Source organism: Hippoglossus hippoglossus, chromosome 19 (genome assembly GCF_009819705.1).
Source record: "Hippoglossus hippoglossus isolate fHipHip1 chromosome 19, fHipHip1.pri, whole genome shotgun sequence".
Lineage (NCBI taxonomy): Eukaryota > Metazoa > Chordata > Actinopteri > Pleuronectiformes > Pleuronectidae > Hippoglossus > Hippoglossus hippoglossus.
Window position 1 is genome coordinate 12,002,388 of NC_047169.1, and position 24,838 is coordinate 12,027,225.

Here is a 24,838-nt window from a genome sequence, read left to right on the forward strand (position 1 = left end):
AGAAGTTAGAAGCACAAATTACAGTCGAGGAAGCTAAACATATCCTTCATTAAATTCTAGTAACATCCCACTGCGTCCCCTTGATGACTCTGCCTGCTTTCATCAGCCATTTTTCCTAAGCATGGAGCAAACTTAACCTCCTGGTGCTATCGACAAGCACCTCACTCCTGTTTTTTTCTCTCTTTTTTTTTTGCATTTGCGCTGACACTAAAGACAAATGAGTCTGCCTCTCCCCCGCCCACCCGGTCTCCCCCTGCCCTGCCCAAATCTTCTACTAAGGAGCCCCCTGACATTACACATCAGACAGCGGAATCAAATGTGTGTCATCAGTCATCATTAGGGGGCATGAGTAGAGGAGCAGTGGCTGGCGCCGCAGTGTTGAGGCGAAGATGTTTAAAGCTACCACTATGATCTTCGGTGGATTCAGCCACCTTGCAATACGGCAAGCACTCTGTTCAGGTGTGCAGCCAAGTTAAAGACGGCAGTTTCAGCCTTGGAATCTAAAGAGTAACGTCCATATATGTTTGAATGATGGACAGTCAGAGGGGTTGTTTTGTCAGTGACTGTCTTATCGATGTGCAGCTAGCTTGTTTTCCTCTGCGTCTCGCTATTCTAAATATGTCAGCTGTCTCCTAGGGGTCTTTAGGCCATTTTAACCCCTGCGCTGACCTAGCAACCCCCTCGAGTCCCAGCATTACTGAGTTCTGAAACAGACTAGTGACGGGATAATCACCTCACTTGCTTACGTCTACTTGTCCGCACCTTTGCAAATACCTCCACTTACTTCCACAATAATGTTTTGAACTCCTGGCATTGGTACTCAAAGCCAATTTATGAAGGGAACCAGTGTCATTATGGGTTTCGTGTACAGTAGAGGAATGCACGTCAAGCCTGTCGAGGCTTGAAGGCAGAGGTAAATTACAAGTGAGTTTTACTATTAGCTCTAACTCATTTTGACAAGTACATGAAGTGACAAACCTAAATGAGGCTCTGGATTTAAGAGAAACAGCCCTGACGAGGAGGCACATTATTTAGCATTGTTGAACACACACGCGAGTCACGCACACACGCTGCACTTGCGACCTCTCCCCCACTTCCAGTGCCATTCTCCTTCTCTGAAGTTGAGGAGATCAAACCCTTGTAATCTATTCCCCTGTGATTGACTATTGTGTTATCCACAGAGAGGCAGAGAGGAGGGGAAAGAACATGGGTCGAGAGGGGCAGTTTAACATGACAAAGCCTGTCCCTGGTGATCCCTCTCTTCTCTACCCCAGATCCTCATGAGCCTCTTCTCTTTCTACACTTTTCTCTTGATCCCTTGTTTCCCGTTTTTTTCACTCCACCACCTCCTGGCTTCTTCAAGTCCATTTCAGTGCTATAATGCAAATAGCTCTTTGCTCCCCTCCATATTTATGACCCTCTTCCTCCACTGTTGAATATGCGCTTAAGAACGGAGGGCCATGAATGCTGGCAGTCACATTGGATTAGCGGGTATCAATGGGCAGATAACCTCTCTGTTAGAGTGAGTTAAGAGCAAACACTCAAGCATAAGCATTCGTGAAGGGCCTTTGGCTTTTCAAACATTAGCTCCCTTTACATAGCCTGTTCAAGGCGGGAAGGTCGCGCCTTTATTCTTCCTCGCCGTTCTGTACAAAAGGTAAGAACACACCATCCGTCATGTCACAAATTCCAGCATACTATCTGTAATCATACACCAGGTTGGCAGTATGCCAGCTTGTTTTTGTAAACAAGCAAAGGGAGCATGAAGATTGGTCGTCTTAATGGCCGCGGGATCTGAGGATAAAAGGGGCTACTGAGGCCCTGTGTGTGGCACTCAGCCCATTAAAGATGAATACGTCCGGTTAATGGGTATGGATGTAAATTCAGTGCCAGCGGGAATAAATCATGGTGTATTTAATGCAGTTTCCAGTATTTCTTTACCTGTGATTGTTTTTAAATGCTGAGGGCAGAAATGTGTTCATGATTTCTCTACTAATGAAGATCATCTGTCCCAAATCATTTAACTACGGTGTTCTTTATAGACAAACCTCACAAACCCTGTTCTCAGAACATTTATATATCTCGTCCAGCACCAGATTATTTGTAGACCTTTAATCCTTGGACTCCTTATAACTGGTTGCTTGTTATGTAGTTGACCTTGGACTTTACGGGAATAATGGGAATTGAAGCTTATTTGCCTGTTGCACTCTCTGAAGTGGAAGAACATCAGTCAGACAACTAAACCTTCAAGGATTTTGTTAGACCACATGGTGAGTTTCTGCCCAGGTTTAGTATTTCTTTGACATATCCCTGCTCCTAATATGCTTGAGTGTAGTCTGTTATCGCAGGAGGGAAAAAGCATGCACACAGTAATTCATTCACGCACAACTCTATAATTAACCAAGAGAGGCTTAATGTTTTATGAGGCCATTTTCACAGTCAGAGCAGTTAACGTGTGTGTGTGTGTGTGTGTGTGTGTGTGTGTGTGTGTGTGTGTGTGTGTGTGTGTGTGTGTGTGTGTGTGTGTGTGTGTGTGTGTGTGTGTGTGTGTGTGTGTGTGTGTGTGTGTGTGTGTGTGTGTGTGTGTGTGAGAGGATCCAATGACTTGATCCACCAACCTTGATCTTGAATTATGTGTCATGAGGTATCGCAGCTGTAAGTCACTCCAGGAAGGGTGTAGTAATTCACCCTGAGAGAGTTGACCGAGGGAGGTTATGCTGTGGTTACACTTTCTCCCTTTCTCACTCTGAACACTGTCTAGGAGCAAACATGCCAGCATGCACAGCTTTTATTTGCGGCCTTCTTGCAAGTTGTTTGTCTTACCTGTCATCGTCCTCCACCAGGCGTGTCACTCAGCTCCTCTTTCTCCTTAGATGCCCCCCCCTATCACCCCCTGTTCCTCTTGCGACTTGTCTCCTCCTGCATCTCACTCTTGCCCTTCTTCCAGCTCTTAAATATGGTAAAAGTGATGCATTTTAAAACTAAAAGTTATTAATGTGGCCACAGCCTCAAAGTGGGTCACTCAGGTCACTTAACTGATCGCATACAGCTGCGTGTGACCTGCTTCCTAACCAAAATTCATAATGGCAGGTCCACTGTATGCAAACACTGCCTATATTCATTGTTTGGATTAGCCATGGAAAACGCTTGTTAATCATTGGCTTGCATCTCCAATTGAGTTACACATATTTTGTTGTGACAAATCATTTAGTCTGGCCTCAATGGCCATAATGAGGACATTTATCCCTGCTCAAGAAAAACACAAACTCCGCGACCTGTCAGAATATCTCTCTCGCACGCACACACACACACACACACACACACACACACACACACACACACACACACACACACACACACACACACACACACACACACACACACACATGCTCTTTCAGTGCCCACCTTCTAGTATAACATGTATTACAGGTCGATGATACACACAGCTGCAACTGTCCACATCCTGGCATCCTCTGGTCAACACGGGTCGCCTTTTGCCCCCTTGTGCCCACCGCCATGTCCCACACCATCAGCTCATGCCAAATATCTGCAGTCGCCCGGAGCAAGTGCCAGCTCGCATAGTCCCACTGTCAGTCAGCAGACACAGACAGCTGCTGGCTAAAGTTGCACCGTGTTACTCTGTGTTGCAGGGGAGTGTTGTTGCCACGGGAACTTGTGGTTCTTTTCTGCAATGAAGCTGTCTTCAGTGGATTTTCTATGTTTTTTCCCCCCAATTAGATCCATAAACATAGGATTCCCCTTCAGATTTATGACATTTATTTGTGGTTTAGACATCCTCTGCACACTGTATTTGTCAGGAAACTCATAGCTAACGGCTAGCATGTGGCAGTACAGAGCAGATACACTGGTTAACTTAGAGTTGCCGCTCAAAGTCTTGAGCACCCTGTAGATCTCACCTTTGCCATCTGCTTGATTATTTGCCGCCCCACCCCCCATTCTCTAGTTTGTCCACACATGTTCTCAGTTCCAGTCTCCATTTGCCGGAGTTGCGGTGATAGGAAAACCTCGTGTGTTGTTATTTCAGAGGCCTGGCAGCGTAGAGAGGGAAGTTATCTTGAGCCCCTGGAGAAGGGCTTGGGAACATGGTGGGGGCCGTTGGGCTGATAAAAACCAGGCCTCACCGAGACAAGAACACAAACGAGAATCCTGCACATACACAGAGCAGATATCCCTCAACAGTTTCTTAAAGTGCTCAAGGGGAAAAAATGCATGTTTCGACTGCCATATCTTACCCAAATGTAAAGATGACATAAATTACTTATACTAAACACAGCCTGGTGTTTTCTCCACCTCTGGCCCAAGACAAACACCACCATTTCCTGGTGCTGAGGGGGGGAATCGTCATAACAGGCAAGAAAGACTCCTTACTCTGCACCGCTTTGCCCTTCGGCCTCTGCTCGGACCCTCATCTATCACTTGCGTATGTGTTTTTCTTGCCGCAACCCTCTACACAGGGGAGTTATTTGGCCCCAATTTGGAGCGCTATCCATCAAAATTTTGTTTCAGACTCAGTTTAGCCTTCAAACATAGACTGCACAGCCCTTAAAGAACTCAGGCTGTCACATCCATTTCTGCTCCCTGTGCAAAATTTTAATATCTGCAATGGTTGCGAAACACTCTGCTGTCATTTCTGTGAAATGTAGACCAAAGCATACTCCCTTAAGTGGAAGTGAAGTGTAATTTGCCACGGAAAATTATATTAGAATCAGATTAAAAGCTCAGTTCGTTTATGCCCATCTCGTCTTTACACCAGGAAAGTCATGGTGTCAGATGTATAAATTAAAAAATATGTTGTGACTCTCTTAGAAGTTGTATGTCTTGCTGAAAATTGATTTTGTTCTCCCACTACTGTTACTTTTCCTCTTATTACAGTTGTTACTGTTGTTGCTGTGCAACCCTGCAAGTATGCAGCCTTCACCAAACCGCAGCATTAAGAAGGTAGACTGCACCATCGACATGGAGCAGCTTAGGTGGCGCACAACCATGCAGGGGAATCTTCCGTAATCCTCCTAACTCGTCGTCTCTGAAGCAAACACACATTTCTGCTCTTCTATATCATGCATGATATTAATTGAAGCAGCAACGATAAACATCAGATTTTTACCCCTTCTAAAATCTCACTTCTGTGATCTGTTTGCATCTTCACGTGGAACATGAATCAGATATGACAGTCCTGTGTCGTTAGAAGGACTTACGCTTCTGGATTGATTTCTTCGATTTAGCAAGCTGAGATCGTGTAATTTCAGCTCAGTGAAATGTATGAAGAAATCTGATTTGGCAACTGTTGTCAGGTCTGAGACTCACTGTCCCTCAAAGGAAGTAGAGGATGGAGGGAAGGATTCAAGTGACTTTCTGCCTTGCATAGGATTTAAATTGTAGAGAGCACTAGGAATTGAAAACTGTCAGGCTCAGTCACAGGGACAGGCAGGAATAAGGGGGAGATGAAGGCTGAAAGTGGCGGGAGATCGGGGTTGGAAAGCCTGGATTTAGTTACAGTGAATACGGGAGGCGTGAGGCTCGCTGTCTGCTCTCCTGCCTCATGTTAACCTCCACGGGCTCTCCTTCCCCTATGAGTGTGTGTGTTTTCACTTATGCCTGTCTGCCCTGCCGCCAGATTCCTCCCCCTCTCTCATCCAATAACTGTTCACACTCTGTGTTTGAACACAAACACACCCCACTGTCGCTCTCCTTACAGCTGTCAGTCTGTGCACGCCGGCCTTGTGTGTGATCGCGCATGCCTGCCGTCACCCCGGCTCACATTCAGATGGCGTGCGTGGCGTCGCTGTCAGTAATCTGTGTAATGGCAGCGAATGGAGTCACATCCCTTTTCAGCAGAGAGCTGTTATGACACTTTGTTAGAGAATGGCAGGATTTTCCTGTAAGTAAGGAAATAGTCCCATTTCCGCCTTCAGTAATTTAAGAGTGCTGACAAAGCATAATTGTGTGTGTAATCGTGTGTGTGTGTGTGCCTGCATCAATTTCCCTGCTGCTTACCATTCCTGACATGGAAAACAGAAATAAAGGCCTGAATTTTTAGCAAAGTCATTGCACATGAAAGCACTCAAGTAGCTGCCAGTCGTTTTTATGGACATGCATGATGCATTGGCCTACAACTCCCAGGGTTTGCAAAGCGGTCTCTGTCCCTGGAGCTGTTCCATTGGCCGTCCCACTTCATTATTTTAGGCCGACTTCAAAGCAAGCCTTAATGCAGCAGTCTGTGGCATGGTGGTCTGTCTGGTGTCTCTTCTCCTGCACACTCACTGCATGGAAAGAAAAATGGACCTTTATATCTTCTTCTATGTGTCATCATCATGGCGTGCGTGTGCTTGTGTGTGTGAGTTCATCCAAATAACCTAATAGAAGCCAGAGGAACACAATGGCCCGTGATTGAGTAGGATTCAACAAAGTGAAAGACACTGTCAAAGCCGTCCCTCTCCTCCTTCATCCTCTCTGCCTTCATTTTCTCCAGCTCCCTTTACCACAAACCAGCCAGCCTGCTAATGTAGTTAGCCTCCCTCTAATGATGGTGAAATCTCATTAATATGCTTCACAGCTGGGCCCAGTAACCAGTGGGGATGAAGGTAATCAAATCTCAGAGGACTAACCTAGAGCTGAACCTCAAGAACTACTCGGCAGCTCTGTGCCCAGGCAGCCCAGTGTCTGGAGGCTTGATAATAGCCGGTGGGCTTATGTGTGTGTGTATGTGTGTCTTGGTCTGTGGTCTTTTGGTTGTGATGGCTTTGAGGTGCTGATGTTTGCCAGGCTATATTATGTCAGTAGTGCAGCTCGGGCTACTTTATCATCAGAATAGATTTCATTTCAGTCTTGTGCATATTTGTCCATTTAAGTCTAGCCATGCGGTAATTGCTTATGGAGGATGTGGCTGCAATAGCGCAGCTCTGCTCTAAGTGCACTTGTGGCTCATGATGTATGTAAAGTGAATCTGAAAAGCGGCATTACAGACCACTCACACTTGAGCTTAATTAAATCACCGGTGCTTTGGCTCTGAGTTTGAGAACACCACACCATGGTACATTAAGATATTAAGATGTCTTGGGCCTGCATGCGCGCGCGCACACACACACACACACACACACACACACACACACACACACACCTGTTTAGAATGCTTGTGTGTGAATGTGACTATCACAGGAGAAATCTAAGAATATTTATTATTTATTATCAGATAAATCTGTTGTTAATTTATTGCCAACTCGTGCATTGTTTAGACCAATTAATAATAAAAACATTCAACACAAGAAGCACAATCATTTTTAATACTTCACTACTTGAAAAAGCCTTTTCCGCCACAGCAGTGGTCTGATGTGGCACAGACACAACTGCCCGTAAAATGGACTTCTGTTGTCTGGTGTCAGGTTTGTTTTTGCTGGTTACACCGGACGGCCTTTGGACTGGACTGGTCTGACAACATACGTGGCTGACTTGTTCACCACAACAACCATTGTGGTGAGAGTATGGTTTGAGCAGTTTGGGTTTCACCTCATCACATAATTATGGTAGATTCCTTATCAGTAAATCCTCATTGTTTGTCTGTTCAGTGTTATTTTCAGGGTTGCCGGTTCCTGCGCCTGTATCCCCAAGCAAAGCCGGGCATTATTGTGTATTCATGCTTGCGCTCTCTTGGCTAAAAGAATGATATTCTAGCTGTAGCTCATGTATTAGTTACTTTGGTGATTTTTGCCGGCACTGGATGGGCTCTGGCCAGGAAACCTTGCCCGACTCACTAATTTCCAGTGTTAACATGTTGCAAGGATATCGAGGGAAGCTCTCCAGGCAAGTGTGAGTCAGTTCCTCCACTGTTTGTGCGTTTATGATTTTGTGGAGCACACAATAGACAGTGATGGTTGGTGTTGATCAGAGTTTGGATGCAGGTTGGCGTTGAATAATGCCTCGGTGAGGGCTGCTGAAGGGCTAAGTAGCTCCGTCCTCTCTGCTGAGCCGAGCTGCCTCTCTGTCCACAGGCCTGCCATTGTTTTGCTCCATGCCTCAGCTTGACAGGGCTCCAGAAGCCAGCCATTGTATTTAATTACAGTCGCCAGCCCCCTCACAGACTCTTGTCCTTGTGTCCCAGATTTCCATGGGTGCTCTCATTAAGAGAGAGTGTGTGTGTGTGTGTGTTGGTGTCTGTGTGTGTGTCCAACGAGGCTCCTCTAATGGCTCTAGGAAAGCCCTCAGCCTGCGTAAATGTCAGTATGGATGCCATTTTTGAGTTTGTGTATGTGTGTGTGACACATCTGTTTGTCTATGTGTTTGTAATGAAGGCAGCTTTAATGTGGATGAATAACTCCGTGGTCGCGCTAATAACGCAGGGCTGTCGTCAGGCTACATCAGAAGGGTGAAGGGTTTATTTTTTTGCTAATGAGAAAATATGCCATGTTACGTAAAGACTGCTCTATTTACGTTTAATTTGTTTGACATGAGTGTGACGATGGCATCGCCAAGGCATGAGGCAAGAGGTGATGAGAAGCAAACTGCACACAGTGTGTCCTCGTACTCAACCTCTTGTCACGTTGAGACCAAATCACAAAATCACTGCAAATTTTTCCTCCACAATTTTTCCCTCCATTTTGCAAAAGTAATTTAAGTAAAACATAGGCTTCACATTGAATCTGGACAGGTGTGTGTGAGCTAAGTACTACTCACTCATGTTGTGGTCTTTGCACATCAAGTCAGTATTTTTCGTATGCGTTTTTGAAATCGGAGTCGTTCGCACATAAACCTTGCACACTGAGTCCGATGAGTTTTATTACTCAATTTGTTCAAAAAATTCACAGTAGGAGATAAACCAGAGTCGAGCAGTGGGGGAGATTCTTGTGCTCCTCGCATTTCCTGAAAAAGGAAAAAGTGGGTCCATCCAATCCTAAGAGGCCGTCAGGAACAGGGAGAATTTAATCTTCTGCAACAGATTTCTTACAGACTTGATGTGCAAAGCCCTTTAGAGTAAGGGCAGGTTTAGGTTGAGGCTAGAGTAGTGACTAGAGTAGTGACTAGAGGTTTGGCAAGTCGTGCATAATATCCTCTGAAGTCATGGAGACATGACTGTGTGTATGGATGTGTGTGCGTGTGTGAAATAAATGAATATAAAAACCCGGGAGAGGAACATGAAAAAGTAATGCCTTGCTTTTACTCCCTGTGTGTTCCAGTTTCATCTGTTTTGTGTTTTTGTGTATTGCTCAAGCATAATAGTTCTCTCTGTTTTTGCATCCCTTAGTTCCTCCCTTCATCTCCACCCTCCATCGTCTAAAAATGCTTTTCCCCCTGCTATTACTGTATAAAAAATTGTTTTCACAAAACACGTCTGTTGAATGGAAAAATAAGCTTTTGGAAATAAATAGTAAGTGGGTCTGACTCCAAGCTCTGGTCCTTATTGTTTCAATTCTCCTCTCATGCCTTTTCTCTTTAACATTATTCAAAATCTGTTCTGTCGCAGCCCTTAATCCCTCCGTTCAACTCTTAACCCATATCAGCCCATTTACACCAAGAACTTAAAAGGCTCTAGCTGGTGTGAAAGTGACATCTGACATCTGGGCCTCATAAATGAAATGTCTTAATATCCCAGGCCTGATTGGGTGTCACTGTAAGGTGTTGCAATGTGAGCTTTATTGCTGTTCAGCTTAACTGTCCCCGTCACCTGAAACCCACTTGGATATGCGGCATGTTTTCCTGACGGCTGAGATAGCAGGCTCGTTCAGAGAGGCTAGATTTTTTTGTTGTTGCTGTGCGTTGCTTGTCGTTTATTTTTTCTAGGAAGCCTATCTGGGCATCAGGTTGGTTTATTTTAGTTGTTCTGAATGTAATCTTCCCCAACAGCATCTGCTGCATGTGCATGGAGATTGTCAAGCTGAGACCTGCACACCAACACTGTAATTGGAGCATAGCGTGTGTTTGTTTGTGTGTGAGAGAGAGAGACTTCATTCTTGCTTGATGTTGCCTAATGTGGAGTGCAATTACACTTGTGTGTGTTGTGTCGAGATCCAGTGCAAGCGCATGTGGAGAATGTTCTCGTCTGTAGTACGGTCGTGCTGCACCAGCCCACTCTGCTTAAATATAGATGACATAGTTACACATCCGCTGTGGGCTGATGATGCTGGGTGGGGCAATGGGGCTGCAATGATGCACACATGCATATAATGTACCTATATGGACATGGTCTGAAATACACACATGCATCCCTTTTTAAGTTTGATTTGATAGATTCGATATATAGATAAGACATATACCATAGATAGATAGATATGATGCGATACTGTAGGATAGATACAATACGATAGATATATACGATAGATAAGATGAATACAGTAGATAAATACGATACAATAGACCCGATATTATACGATAGATAAGACTGATAGGGTAGAAAGATATGATACAATAGATACAGTAGATTGATACGATTCAATGGATAGATGGAGATACAATAAAAGGTCAATTGTTGCTCTTGGGTTATTTCACGTTAGTTGAGAATGCAGATGGTGGTATAAAAAATCAAATAATTTAAGAATAGATATATTTATATTAATACGTTTTTTTAGCCACACTAATACTGTTTACAGATGATTGATTTATAGTCTTTAACTTATCCTCTTGAATAAAAAGAACCTTATCAAAAAGGTAGAAAACTCAAGTTCATAGAGTTGCAAACAGGCATTATACACTTGGTTTCCCTACAGACCTGTGTGTGTGTGTGTGTGTGTGTGTGTGTGTGTGTGTGTGTGTGTGTGTGTGTGTGTGTGTGTGTGTGTGTGTGTGTGTGTGTGTGTGTGTGTGTGTGTGTGTGTGTGTGTGTGTGTGTGTGTGTGTGTGTGTGTGTGTGTTTATTTGATTTAAGAGCCTTGTTTTGTAACACACAGGATATTGAGGGCAAAGTCCAATACATATTACATGAAGGCAACAGCAGCAGTTTACTCAGCCGCAATCCCAGCCCACTTTGTTTACCGTGTATAAGCGCACAAAATGTAGATACCTACAAAGTGCTTGTGTGTTTGTCTGGTAATGTTATCTGTTATTGGAGGAAGACAAGAATATATTTAGCCAGTTTGTGGTCAGAAGCAGACCGAAGCTTTGCCTTCTCTGGCGTATCTGCTGCTCACGATTTGTGATGATGATATGATGATTTGTCCTTTTAATAATTTCAAGCGCTCATCCTGCATGATTAAAAAATAAAAACACAACTCCAGGTGGGATCAGAGGAGAAAACTTGTCTTTGAACCTTGCCAGCAAAATAGCTCATATCTGTATTTCACCGACACACAACATCCACTTTCAGCAGTAAAAAAAATGGCAGATGCTGCTTTCATTGCTGCTTTGATCATCGCTGGATGTATGTGTGTTCCTGTAGCGGATCTGAAAACGCCTTATGAAGAAGTAGTCCTTGTTCTTCAAGCTTTTTTTCCCCCAAACACATTGTTGGAAAGTGAGTTACTTCCTCTTTCGTTGTGATTTGTATAAGATGTCGCCAGCAGTGTATCTCTCTGGACCTGGATGTCAATTAATGCTCCACATCTGTCAGTGCTCAATCTGATATTTCTTCGCTAACCCCCCTCTTTTTTTTTGCCCCCTTGTCTCCACAGCGATAGAGACCCAGAGTACCAGCTCAGAAGAGATAGTGCCAAGCCCGCCCTCGCCTCCCCCGCCGCCCCGCGTCTACAAACCCTGCTTCGTGTGCCAGGACAAGTCCTCAGGGTACCACTATGGTGTCAGCGCCTGCGAGGGCTGCAAGGTGAGACTCCCGGCCCTCCTCTCAATCTGCCAATAAAGCAAGATGTTCGTCAATCTTGTAACAGTAATGTGATTTGCACTGGGGGGGAAATTCACAACCAATACATAGGTGATGAAAACAATAAGAAGTCATTTAGCAGTTTAATGTATAAAGTCAAAACTGTACTTTTCTTCGTGGAGAAGGATTTACTAGCATTACGTGTTGCTTTATTGAGCTGCCTAATCAGCTGTCTGGCCTGAATGAGTTGGAACGGCGTCTTACAACACTTATACCCATGTACATTGTAAAACAAGATAACGTATATGATGGACCTTCCCCGTATCATGTACAGTTTGAGAAACTTAGTCGTCCGTGCAGGTATTTTTTTTGTCCTTTTCAAGTGTTGTTGCTACACATATCTTTGCTGACGTGTCCACAATGGTTGTCTGTTATCAATACAGCCATGTTACACAGGTGCTGAGGAGGCCTCATAACCCCCATCTGCTCTGTTATCAGTCGATAGTTCTTTTGTGCACGCATACATGCTCTCCTGTTCATGTGAGCACACAGGCCTCTTTATCTCACTGCTCCCGACACTCTGAGCCAGAGTTGTGTAAGTTCAGAGGAGGATAGGAATGAGATCTGTGGAATCTAATGTAATGTTACCGCCAGGTGCACACCTCATATCTCTGCAAGGTCAACATTTCACATATCACCTTGTTTTTTCTTTGGTTCTTTCTTGGCATTCATGCATTCCTGAATCAGCCAAAGAGGATTTCCTCAGTTGAAGAGTCTCAGGCCACATCCACACTTCTGCGTATCATTTGAAAACGACTCAACCCTGCTACAGATACGCCTGGCATTCACACTACACTGGATTTGTAGGCAGACGTTTGGAAATGCTGCTGTCTTTTCTAATAATTGTTGTGCAGTTAATTCTGCATTTTACAAAGATACAACTGCTTCCATGCATAGGACACAAGCTTTTATTCGAGCAATTCCTGTGTACACCGGCACACACATGCTTTCCTTTTTACACCATGATGTGCAATGTACGTGAACAGTCAAACGTTTTCAGGTTGCTTAGTATGGACAGGAATTAAAACTGATTCGGAGCCAAAACGCTTGTGTGGACAGATGCGTGTTTTCGAACTAAATAGCAGCAGTATGAATGTAGCCTTATCCAACAACGCAGAATGTAATTCCTACTGTTCTGTGTATACCAAGTTAAAGGAGGCAGTTTGTGGTTGGATGAACACATGCAAGGTGTTGCTGATGGTGACAGGTGCCTGCTAGACCATCTGACTTATTGACTTCAGAGCCAATACTGTGGTCTGTGTTTCCATATGTGCAGGACCAGGAGCGGTGAGAAGGAAAGGGGCAGTAGAGCAGAGAGAGAAAAAGCCACAGAGACGAAGGCAGGGGGCAGTAGCAGTAACAAACAATATGAAAGAATAAGAAAGGGCACGGACCCCAGGGGGGGTGTAGAAATGCAGACAAAATGATACAGAGATGAGAGAGGCTGCAGGGAGAGGGGGAGAGGAACGAGGGAGAGGGCAGACTGTGCTCCGGGAGGCATGAACAGCCAGAGAGAGAAAGAAGTGAGTAGCAGATTAGGCAGACGGGGTTACAGCTGAACCCATTGACACCAAAAGAAAGACGGTCAGTGCACCAGAACACAGGGTGGGGGGGGAGTAAAGAATGCACAAAGGGAGGAGAGCACGGCAAAGCTCTGAATCTGGCACACACACACATACATTAATATTAGCCTTTAACACAAACCCTCTGAGCGCTCTGTGAAATTTAACCTGCTCCCCAAATGTGACTTTAAAAAATTTAACAAAGTAAATAAAAGCTGACCCCTGTGCTGTTTTATTGGGGCAAACCAACTGCTGCTGGCTGCGCTGCTTAGTTTCCCCTCTGCAGTGTGTGATGGGCCACATTTTTCCTAAAAATTAAATCCAGTTTTTTTTTGCTCAACACTCAGACTCCAGTTATTGGTACAAATTGCAGTTTTCATGCAATTCATCAACAGTTCATCTCAGAGCCTGTATTAGTTTTTGACATAATGCATAGTCTCAACCTGAAACCATTAAAACAAATAGGTTCGCGCTTTTGCACAGTGAACAGTTACCTAACTATCTGTTATGTGTCGTGCATTCAAAAGCATTGACTTTGAAAGTCTGCAGCCGTTTAAAACTCTAATCTGCTTTTATTGCTGCCACTGAACATTGCTCGTCATTATCTAAACAGGGTTATAAGTGAAATAATATGTTTGAATCTCAACTCCTGATTAGAGCGTGTCTGTGATTGTGTTTGACTGTTAAAAGTACAGTGTGTGTGTGCAGATGCAGTTGATGGGCAGTATTAAGGCTTATTTATGCTGCATTTATGTACTAAACAGAAGTGCAATGTAAATGTGTCTTTCGTCCTTATTCGTAAGCCTTTAGAAGACGTACACAAACCAATGCAGAGTACGAAAATAAATCTCTGTCCGTTTATATACGTATCTCATGTTGAGTGTAAATGAGCCTTTAAGCACACACAAAGTGGCGCTGAACTGGGGGATGTTGGATTAAGTTATAATTGTTGATGTGGTTTAGATGAAAATCTAAGCAGAAGTAAATGTTATATACTCAAATTAATATTCATCTTTTATTGATTTGAAAATTGGATGCTTGAGGCATCACACTTGTGAGTGGAGGGCAAAGTCTCTGCAACACTGTGATAAACACAGAAGGAAAGGCAGACAATAGATGAGCCGTAAACTTGAGTAATTAGTTGTTTCTCCTTTGCGATCACGGCCTTGTTCCCTCCGACAGCACAGAAATCGTGCCAGACTTGACAGTGTAATTAGCTTTTTGAGGCTATTGTTCATCAGGGACGTCGCTGATGTTTCTATCTGTCAGCCAGCAGACAACGTGCTGCGCCGATTATTTAAGAACAATGACAAACAATAATTTGATACATAGGTTTTATCACCAGTTGTTCGTTCTCTCTCTCTCTCTCTCTCTCTCTCTCTCTCTCTCTCTCTCTCTCTCTCTCTCTCTCGAAACATGGACATGCTGCATCTCAGGTGGCATTAACAATTTCAGCTACATCTGATTTTGGCATTGATTTTATTGAGATTTTTCTCCTCAAACCACCAGCGAGCTCTGCATGTCTCCCCAGCTGAATATGAGTAGTTTCCAAGATATATTATGGCTCAGGTTGATTCTATTTAACCTCAGAGAACAAACGGCAACAAAGTGAAACACATTTACTTCAATGATACACTGAACACGTAAGATTACACTGATTAACTACAGAGGGAAAAGGATGAATGTGAAATCAAAGGTGATTCATGCAAAACTGTCCATTGTATTTGCAGCTTGTGTGTCTGTGATAAAGTGTTTCAGGTCAAAGATAATGTTGACCTTTGCTTTCATTGCTAAATAAATGGTTTAGATGAGTTTTTTAAACTAAGAGTTGTTTTAAATCTGTCTGTCTGCAGACGTCTTGCCCCACTGGACTCTGTTCTCTTGGTTAGTAAATAGCTCATTAGGAGTAATCGTTAGAAAATGTTGGCTCCAACTACGAAAACATCCCCAGTCAGACATCTAGATGCTAGTGCTCGGTCCACGAGCCGTCTGCCTGCCCACTCAACAGCCGCAGTGCTAATTTGAAAAATTCAGGATGCCTTTGCCGTATCTCTGACTTCAGAGGAGATGACTGGGCATAGCATGCTCAATAATTCAACACTACAGGCATGTGAACGTATATGGTTGCCTCATCTGAGACTGGGGTAAGTCGAGGGTTAGCAGCGTCTGCTTTTGCTGCAGCATGCCAAACTACAAAGACGTTTCCTGGGGGCTGCAGCGAACAGAGGAAACAGGAGGGGGATGTTGAGATCTGCTACTTGGAGACAGCTCGCTCGTTTGTTGTTTAAATTCTGCCGCCCGCACATACTCACCGGCGTTGCATTTCTTTTGCCCCTGCAGATATTAACACTTAAACATTAAATTTGCATGGCCACCCTGTCATGTTTATGTTTTTGTCTTGGAGGCACAGGAGCACTAAGCAGAGAAACCTCCTGCTTATCAGCTGCAATGGGAGGCGGGCAACCATATTTCCAAAACTACTACGTCTTGCACGAATGTCGCCTGTTTGCTGTGTTTTTCTGATGGCCCTCTTACCAACCATCCATCTTATGAATGTGTTGGCTGTAGCCATTGCTGCATTGTTGCTAGTAATAGTGGAATGGGCACAGACACACACGCACAGACCCAGTAGGAGGCTGGGAATGCTGTCTTAATCTGGGTGTAGTGTGAAAGTCATGTTAAGAGGGGATTCCTGTGCTTCCCTGTGAACTCTCCAACCCCAAACCCCCCCCTCACCCCACCCCCGCTTCCCCTTTAATAAAGCAGTTCCTTGCACACAAGTGATCGGGAACGCACTCGCTTGCTAGCAAATGCACGAGGCTCATTACGTTCTCCAGGTAGTGGGCTAAGAATCGAAGAGCAAGCGGCACATGCAATCACTGTTATCGTTTCGTGCTCTTTTCTATCCCTCCCTCCCTTGTGTTACCGCTCTCATCTCTGAACCCTGCAGGGCGGCTGACAGGCCCGCTGAGGGCTCTTGTCGCCGGGTGGATTAAGCGGTGATACAAAAAGAGGCTTAAGGGCCGCAGGAAGCAATGACTCTTAAAAGAAGGAGGTGGATGGGTGGTGAGGGGGGTGGTCAGGAACAATCAACTGGCCCACGAGCCAGCGGCAACAGCCAATCAGGAGGTGCTTTGAGAGGGCACCTGAGCCTCATGGTGTCAGGAGGGAGTAGGTTAATCCCCTGGTGACATTGGGGTCAGGGTCGGGGCACTGTTGGATCAAAGAGGACATGATACACACACACACAAATACACACAGTTACACACAGGCAGACAAAGGCTACAGACTTGCCCCCTAAGCATCAGCAGCTGGAATTATTGTCAACCTACAGGTCTTGTTCTCTCCTCTTTATTCTCCAGGAGGTTTTCTGAAAATATTTTGCAGGTCTCTGCTGTTTTCCAACATTAATAATGTATGTAATGTGACGGCAGGTTTTAAAGCAAATGTAGGACTTCAGTGAAGTCATGAGGAGAGGGTTAGATGAGGTGACCGTCTGAGGGCCGAAACACCTCCTCCACCAGCTGGAAGCAAAGTCTGCCATGTGTAATCAGCGCCATCACACACACTGGCAGCACCAGCTCAAACAGATGCATGACAAAGTGTAGGCACTTCCTCGGCGGAGTTCAGCAGAGGCCGCCTGAATCATCTCCACTGCATGATGGCGGGAGGGAGGCCAGAGAAGAGGCCGGTGATCCGGGAAGGACAAATTGCGGGCTTAGGTCCACCGGCCATCTGTCGGCTAGCAGTGCTAATCCCCCGGCATGGGATGGGGCTCCGTAGCAGCTACCACACTGCACCACTCCCACCTCCCTCCCACCCCCAGCCGACCCCACCCACCCTCCTACCCAGCCAAACATAACCCATGTCCCAGTGCGTCACATCAACACTGACATTGACCTGTATAACATTTGTCCCCGGCCTGTGCTTGCTGAGAGCTCACTCGGTTGTGGTTGATTTGCATTAACCTCTTTTTATCTTTCTGACACACAAGGAATGTTAAGCAATAAGGGCACAGAGGTCAACATTGATTTTATTGGGGTTGAATGGAATTGAATAGAATGGCGTTCCAGCTGGTTTGTCACTGTTGTTTATATATAACACACTTCTCGGTTCTCTATATCATAAAATCACAAAATACAGGTTACGTGATTAATGTTTTTTGACAGCGATATTGTGATTTTATTTCCTTCCTGTCAAAAACCCCAGCTGTTGTATTTTGTTTTTTTTTTCGCTTCAAATTTTCCTCCTCAGTAAGTTTATGTCCCAATCTTCTGGGCTTATTTTTGGCAGGTGGAGCTGCTCTTAAAAGAGAGAATTTTTAAATTATTACTAAGGGATGTGGGTTTCGTGTGGGAGGCATATTTTTGCTCAGTTCCTTTCTCACTTTTGTGCAAAACATATTTTGTCTTCCGAAAGAATCTTTCATTTCAGCCAAGTGACCAAACATAAGCTCATTAGAATTTATCATTTGTTTCATATGACTAAACTTTTAAATGTATTCTCGGATTTGTTTTGATCCAGTTATATTGAAAAGGGAAATGAGGGGGTTTTGGTTCTCCTTCCACATCATATGGCCTGTTATAATTTAATACATTTCAACCTCGTGAGTCATGGAGGATGGATGAAATGGGAGACTGTAAACATGGGCTAGATATTTGCAATAGGTAACCAAAAAACATACAGCAATGAAAGCAGTGATGTTGGTAGATAACCATATGACAGGCGGATTCACGAGGGCAAACAGCACAATTATATTTGCACAGCAATTTAGCAATTGGCTGCTCTGTTTGCAGAGACCGCCAATTTGCTGCCAATCCCTCCTCCCAAACCTGTCGTCCCTCGCTCTGTTTCTTCTCGTCGCCTCATCTATCTATCCCTTTCTCACGCAGGGCTTCTTTCGGAGAAGCATCCAGAAGAACATGGTGTACACTTGTCACCGGGAGAAGAACTGCATCATCAACAAAGTCACCCGCAACCGCTGCCAGTACTGTCGGCTGCAGAAGTGCCTGGAAGTCGGGATGTCCAAGGAGTGTGAGTGTAAATACCCCAAGTTACCTATATTGCCCTGCTCCCAGGGCGCTCTTGAGCATGATTGTTTTTGCATGATGTCTTTGCATAAGTGTTTACTAGTGATGCACATCAGAGCGTCGTGCAATTCCTTTATCATTTATTCACAACTGCTTTACTATTCCAATCAGATTCCATACTTCTTATCACACGCTGTTGGTTGAAAATCCCATCTTGTCATTTTTTTTATTATAAACAAATACAAATTATTGACTTCTTTGTGGCTATCATAACTGGTCACAGTAAAATCAAAGCCGTTACTATTAACTATCCCCTGTCAGCCTTTTAGGTGACTGTTTAGGTTGTGAGGTTTTAGTTTAGTTTGAAGAGAATATCTGCGGTAAAAGCGAGACAAAGGGCAGCCGTGGTGCAGACTGTCAGTAACAGTCAGGGTGTCGCCAGGCTTGGCAGGCCTCTGTGATGAATATGTTCTCACCTGCCGAGAGTGAAAGAGCAGGCGTCTGCTTCCATCATTGCACCCCGGGGGCTGTGTGAACATACACACTCGCACACACAGACACATACGCACAAGCAGTCAGACTTGATAAAGTAATTGGTAGAGGTGTGACCGCAGAGAACTCAGAGGCCGGCAGGGTTTATTTTTCTACGTCAGCCAAGTCACATGACACAGACACTCACAAAATGTGTATGGGATACAGCTGTACCTATGCATACAGTTAAAACACTCATTAATAGGACATGCAGTATAGTAATAATAGATACATAGAAAGTGTAGCCTCTCCTCCTCTCACTGGCTCACACCTGTTAAAACACACATGCATACATCCTCCCTGGCTCCATCTCTCACTGTCTCCCGTCTTCCCAGCGCTATTTACCTCATCTTTCTGGTACGGAGAGTGCAGGGAGCGCTCCCCATGCCACAGCACTGTGGTTTACAGTAAAAGAAGTTATCCTCCAAGCTCCTTACCTTTGAATGGGGCCATTAATCATGGTTAGAAGGATCACAGCAGCCGGCTCTTTTAAATGCACATGCACACAGGAGTTAGAGGAATAGACTAGAGTTGGGGAGCCATCTAGTGGTGAAGATGCAGTAAAGCATAAGAGAAGAGTTTGGTTTTCTGACAGGATTCTAGGCTCGAAATTTAGTTACTGGATGGATATTGACCCTTTACTCAGCTGCTTTTTATTTAATAGCTATTTCCTTCTCCAATTGTGGTCACATATTGTGTACAGATTTTTCATCTTGTGTCTGCAGCAGTGACTTTGACAAGTGAAACTGGTCTTAGCTGGTGAGGAAGGAGAGACTGACCATCTGGGGCCAGCAGGGAGTCTCTCTGTCCCCCTCACACACACACAGACAATACACACACATAAAAATACATGCGCATGCATTATTTCGTGCACACACTCAAATTATGTGCATACAAGGTGACTGACACAAACCAGTATTTAGAAAAAACAGCTTTAACCTAAATACATTGAGACAGCTCCACTGAAACACCATACAGTCTCTTGTCAGACACACACACAGAAGGTGGACCCCCCTGCTAGCTCTTGGGGGACGTCTGGGTGACCTTGCGTCTGCCGGCCGACAGCTCCAGACAACAGTGCCAGGCCTGCTGCCAGGTGGCAATGCCAAGCAAGATGGCGCATAGGAGAAAGGGAAAGGGGGTGTTTGGAGTAAGTGGAGGGTTACAAGGAAACGCCTGTAGTGTAGGCTGGTGGCACATTGTTATTAACCTGACAGTGTGTGGTTAGATCAATCATCTCCATAAATAAATCATATAAGTTAAAAAAAAACATTATCTATGAGTAGAAGGGGAGCTGGAGCCAATCCCAGCGGATATTGGGCAGGAGGCGGTGTACACCGTGGACAGGTCGCCAGCGTATTGTAGAAAACTCCAAACAGAAAGAACCAGGATGCGAACCAAGAACAATCTTGCTTTGATGCAGCAGGGCAAAAAAAAAAAAAACTTTAATTTCATATGTAGATATCAAAAATTACAATAATATTCCAAAGTAACACTCATGCTCACTTTGCCCTCAGGCCAGTGACGTACTTTGCAGCATGGATGTGGTCATGAGATGAGTAACAGGTTGGGAACAAACGCTTCTGTTACATAAAACAGTTGGACATTTCTTTTGATTTGCATTTTCCTCATCGGATAGTCTGTAATGTATTTAAATTTAAATATGTAGAAGGAAAAAAATGTTATGCTAAGTGATATATAAGTGGTTGCAAGCCATGCACATCCTAACCTAACCTTTGCTGTGTTTAAAGGATCACTAACCCACCTTAAGTAGACTGCATATACAACGCCTAATTTAATTTAAAGCATATTCATACTATAGTTAGTTAATTCCCACTGCTGACATTTCCCTATTTAAAGTTTTTTTTTTGTGCCTGAGGGGTGATCACATGGTTCAGTTGCACAATCCTCCAGTGATAGTAAAAAGTAATACAAGTAAAATAAGATGAAGCAAAGAATGATGTAGAAGTGAGGAAGGGGGAGGATAACATCAGCCGGGAAGGCAGGATACTGGAGTGAGATGAAGGTAGAGAGAAGAGTCCCGAGAATGAAACTCAGGAATTGAGAGAGAGCGGAGGGAGGGAGGGATGAGAGAGGCTGGAGGACAGAGGGAGGGAGGGAGAAAGTTTCATCACTGTCGACGGTGGCTCTGCGCTGCGAGCAGCAGGAGCGGGGGGAACATTGACATTTTTATCTTTCCATTGAATTTAATCTGTGTGATGGACGAGCTGCCAGTGCTTTAATTTTCCTCACACGAATTATCCCTTTCTGCCCACCTCTCTGTCTTGTACACAGACACAGACACACACACAGAAATACATACACACTGAGGCACTAACAGAAATTGTCTATTAACTGCACGTTGCAGCTAAAATCCAGAATGAGAACAAATGATTGAGTTGTGTGTGTGTGTGTGTGTGTGTGTGTGTGTGTGTGTGTGTGTGTGTGTGTGTGTGTGTGTGTGTGTGTGTGTGTGTGTGTGTGTGTGTGTGTGTGTGTGTGTGTGTGTGTGTGTGTGTACACATCTACACTGTTACAGTATTCTGTACACGTTACACACTGGCTCTTGTAAATCATTTTTATGCAATGAACATGTAACCACAAACAATTCAGGATGCAAGTCCCCCCATTAGCATTCATATTCTCATAATGCATTTTGAAAGATGCATTGCTTGAAGTAACACCCACACAAACATAAAAATGCACACACACACACACACACACTCACGTACATAATAAAAAAGCGAGGCAGTATTTCTTTCATTTGAGCTCCCCTGCCACAGTGCCCCCCCTCCTCCAAGTTATTGCATGTGGCAATTCGCCATGACAGATCGCCAGTCGTGCCTAATAGTTCTTTAATGACTTCATTAAATTGTGTTGTGCGGCTTATGATTGTGCTGCCAATTTGTCAGTGCGGGTAATGTCTGGGCACTAGGGATGCCCCACTTTTATTTGTGAATTAATTGGACATCGATTGTTTTGCGGCCCACCCGCCCCTCCCCTCGCGGCAGACAGGACGCAGATTCCCAATCAGTGCCACAAGCAGAGCCGGCCCAGATATGTTCAGCAGCTCTACTACCATTTTATGTAACTGGCCTCAAAAGCTGACGGTTGTTTGCGAGGGTGTTCCTTCGCTAACTAAGTCATAATTAGCTCATTACGGCTTTGTACTGATCTGCTTGTTTTCACTGAAATGATTTACATCCTAACGTAGTGTAAAATATCAGTTGTCACACTTAACTGCTTTGTTTTCCATTGCAGGTCCACATGTGTTTGAGTGACTATGGTTACGCTAGCCTACCACATGAGTAGCAATAAAATGCTGGAAAATAAAGCATTACCATGCTCTATGTGCACAGCAGGGTCTTCTTCGTGTCTTGTTTTGGCGAACAGTACTTAGCAGTAACATAGTGCAGCATCAGACTTCCAGCCCCCGCCTTCCTCCTTCTCCTCATGTTCTCCCATGCAGGGAGGCCTGTCTGTGGGCTGATGAATGAGCAGCAGCTCCAACTAGTGCATCCCTGCCTGGCCCCGGGCCAGGCCCCCCTGTCACAGACACTGATCTCCCATCAGCCTGAGCTCTCTGGCCCTTAATGGTAAAGGTTAGGATTAAGACGAGGAAAATCTGATCTCAGGTCAGCAGCTAGGGGGAAATTCAGGTACCCTGAGGGGAGGTAGAGATGAGAGAAATGGTAGAGGATTTTAGGGAGGGCTGGGGTGGGGATTTTAAGCTAAGGCAATACAATTTTAAAATGGAGACATAGCGTGCGTCGGCGAGAATGGAACAAAATGAGAGTACAACGAGGAAAGCGAGAGCGTGTTGTATAACCAAGAGAGAGGGAGAAATTTGTGACACAGAGAGAGAGAGAGAGAGAGAAAAAGCTGGAAGGTTTTTTTTTTTTTTTTGGAGCTGAGCAGCCGAGCCCTTTAAAACCATTAGAGGCAGGATATTTGTCATATTATGTTATTAGATTAGCCGGGAACCCCTAATGAAAGCTGTGGCAATTTGTCAGCCTTATGGATAGCTCCATCCCCCACCACTATTTATCAAGTAGCACCCCATCTCACCAGACCCCCACCCCCCACCCTCAACACACACATACACAACCAAGTCATAGCTAAACTGCACCCCAGCGTGGATAGGCCAGGAGAAATGGATGGAGCCTGTAATGGGATTCCAATGCTAAACACCCTGCCTAGTGTTTTTTGTCATTTGGGGTGAGCAGACTATTCTCAGCCAGATGCCCAGAGGGAAACAACACTGGATTATTTCAAGTTTTTTTTTTCCTCACTCCCATTACCATAGCTGTCTGACAACATTTATCTTATAGCCGTAGATAAGAGACAGAGCTGCGGTTGCTGCTGCTCTTTGACACAGAGGGAACATCCTTCCCCGCTGATGACTTTGATCATGATCTCAGTTTTCCTTGAGGTGGTGTCAGGTGGTGCTAATGTCTGACACATAGTAACCAGGTTGTGGTTGCTACGCCCTTTCAAGCAATCTCATTAGCATTGCTGTTTCATTGCTTGCTTTTAAAAGAGATACTGTAATAATCACTATTTAAATGTAGATGAATAAAGCTTAGATGTTTTATGCAACCATACCAATTCTTTTGTGCCCCTCATTGTCTCCCTTTAGCTGTGAGGAACGACCGGAACAAAAAGAAAAAGGATGAGAAGAAGCAGGAGTGCACGGAGAGCTACGTGCTGAGTCCCGACACGGAGCAGATGATCGACAGGGTTCGCAAGGCACACAAGGAAACGTTCCCCTCTCTCTGCCAGCTGGGCAAATACACTACGGTTAGTGGTGTGACACGCACACAGTTACAGTTACCTGTAGATTTGCGGTCACCTGTTAATATATAGAACTTCCTGCCCTTCCTACAGAGTAACAGCTCAGAACGACGCGTGTCCTTGGATGTAGACCTGTGGGACAAGTTCAGCGAACTCTCCACCAAGTGCATCATAAAGACAGTGGAGTTTGCTAAGCAGCTGCCTGGCTTCACGACGCTTACCATCGCTGACCAGATCACTCTGCTCAAAGCCGCCTGTCTGGACATCCTGGTAAGAGCAGCCCAGATCCCCCCCCCCCCCCCACACACACACACACACACACAAAATGTCACCAAACACTACCTAGATTTGTACAAATAAATAGCGGAGTGGTTAAAGATTTCATGCAAGTGTCTGAACAATCCGTTCTGTCTCTGCTGCCCACAGATACTGCGGATCTGTACACGCTACACACCAGAGCAAGACACCATGACTTTCTCAGATGGACTCACGCTCAACCGAACCCAGATGCACAACGCCGGCTTTGGTCCCCTCACCGACCTGGTTTTCGCCTTCGCCAACCAGCTCCTTCCTCTGGAGATGGACGATGCGGAGACGGGGCTGCTCAGTGCCATCTGTTTGCTGTGTGGAGGTACAACAAAAAACCCTCAAAAACCTACACCCAAAATGGTGCACGTGAATACTCTTAACACCTAGTTGAAGGACAGGATGTCCCCTCTATCTATAAATGAAATGAAGTGGCCATGCTGTGTTGTACTCTTTCATTGAGCACCACCTAGTGGTTCTTTCTGATCATGACAGTAGGTAGGACACTGACAAACATTTTCTGTACTTGGTGTGTTCGTCTACAGATCGTCAGGACTTGGAAGAGGCAGAGAAGGTGGACGTCCTGCAGGAGCCCCTGCTGGAGGCGCTCAAAATTTATGTAAGGAAGAGGAGGCCCCACAAACCGCACATGTTCCCCAAGATGCTGATGAAGATCACTGATCTGAGAAGCATCAGTGCTAAAGGTCTGTGGTCCATACTTGTTATTCGTGGTTTATCTGTGAATTGTGTCTTCTCTACCAAGAATGAATTGGTATTTAAAATGTGTTTTGTCT

The 24,838-nt window shown here is 44.8% G+C and overlaps 1 protein-coding gene across 9 annotated transcripts in view; it reads left to right on the forward strand.

The window, feature by feature from the left end:
• raraa (retinoic acid receptor, alpha a) overlaps positions 1-24,838 on the forward strand; it is a 145,391-nt gene that overhangs the window by 117,931 nt on the left and 2,622 nt on the right. For 7 of the 9 annotated variants that reach the window (XM_034571609.1, XM_034571605.1, XM_034571607.1 and 4 more), the window contains 6 exons: positions 11,616-11,764; positions 18,276-18,423; positions 23,584-23,744; positions 23,832-24,008; positions 24,165-24,369; positions 24,590-24,748. In XM_034571609.1, the coding sequence (XP_034427500.1) occupies positions 11,616-11,764; positions 18,276-18,423; positions 23,584-23,744; positions 23,832-24,008; positions 24,165-24,369; positions 24,590-24,748 (999 nt within the window). The remainder of the gene's footprint in view (positions 1-11,615; positions 11,765-18,275; positions 18,424-23,583; positions 23,745-23,831; positions 24,009-24,164; positions 24,370-24,589; positions 24,749-24,838) is intronic. The other 2 variants (XM_034571612.1, XM_034571604.1) reach the window with 1 other exon arrangement.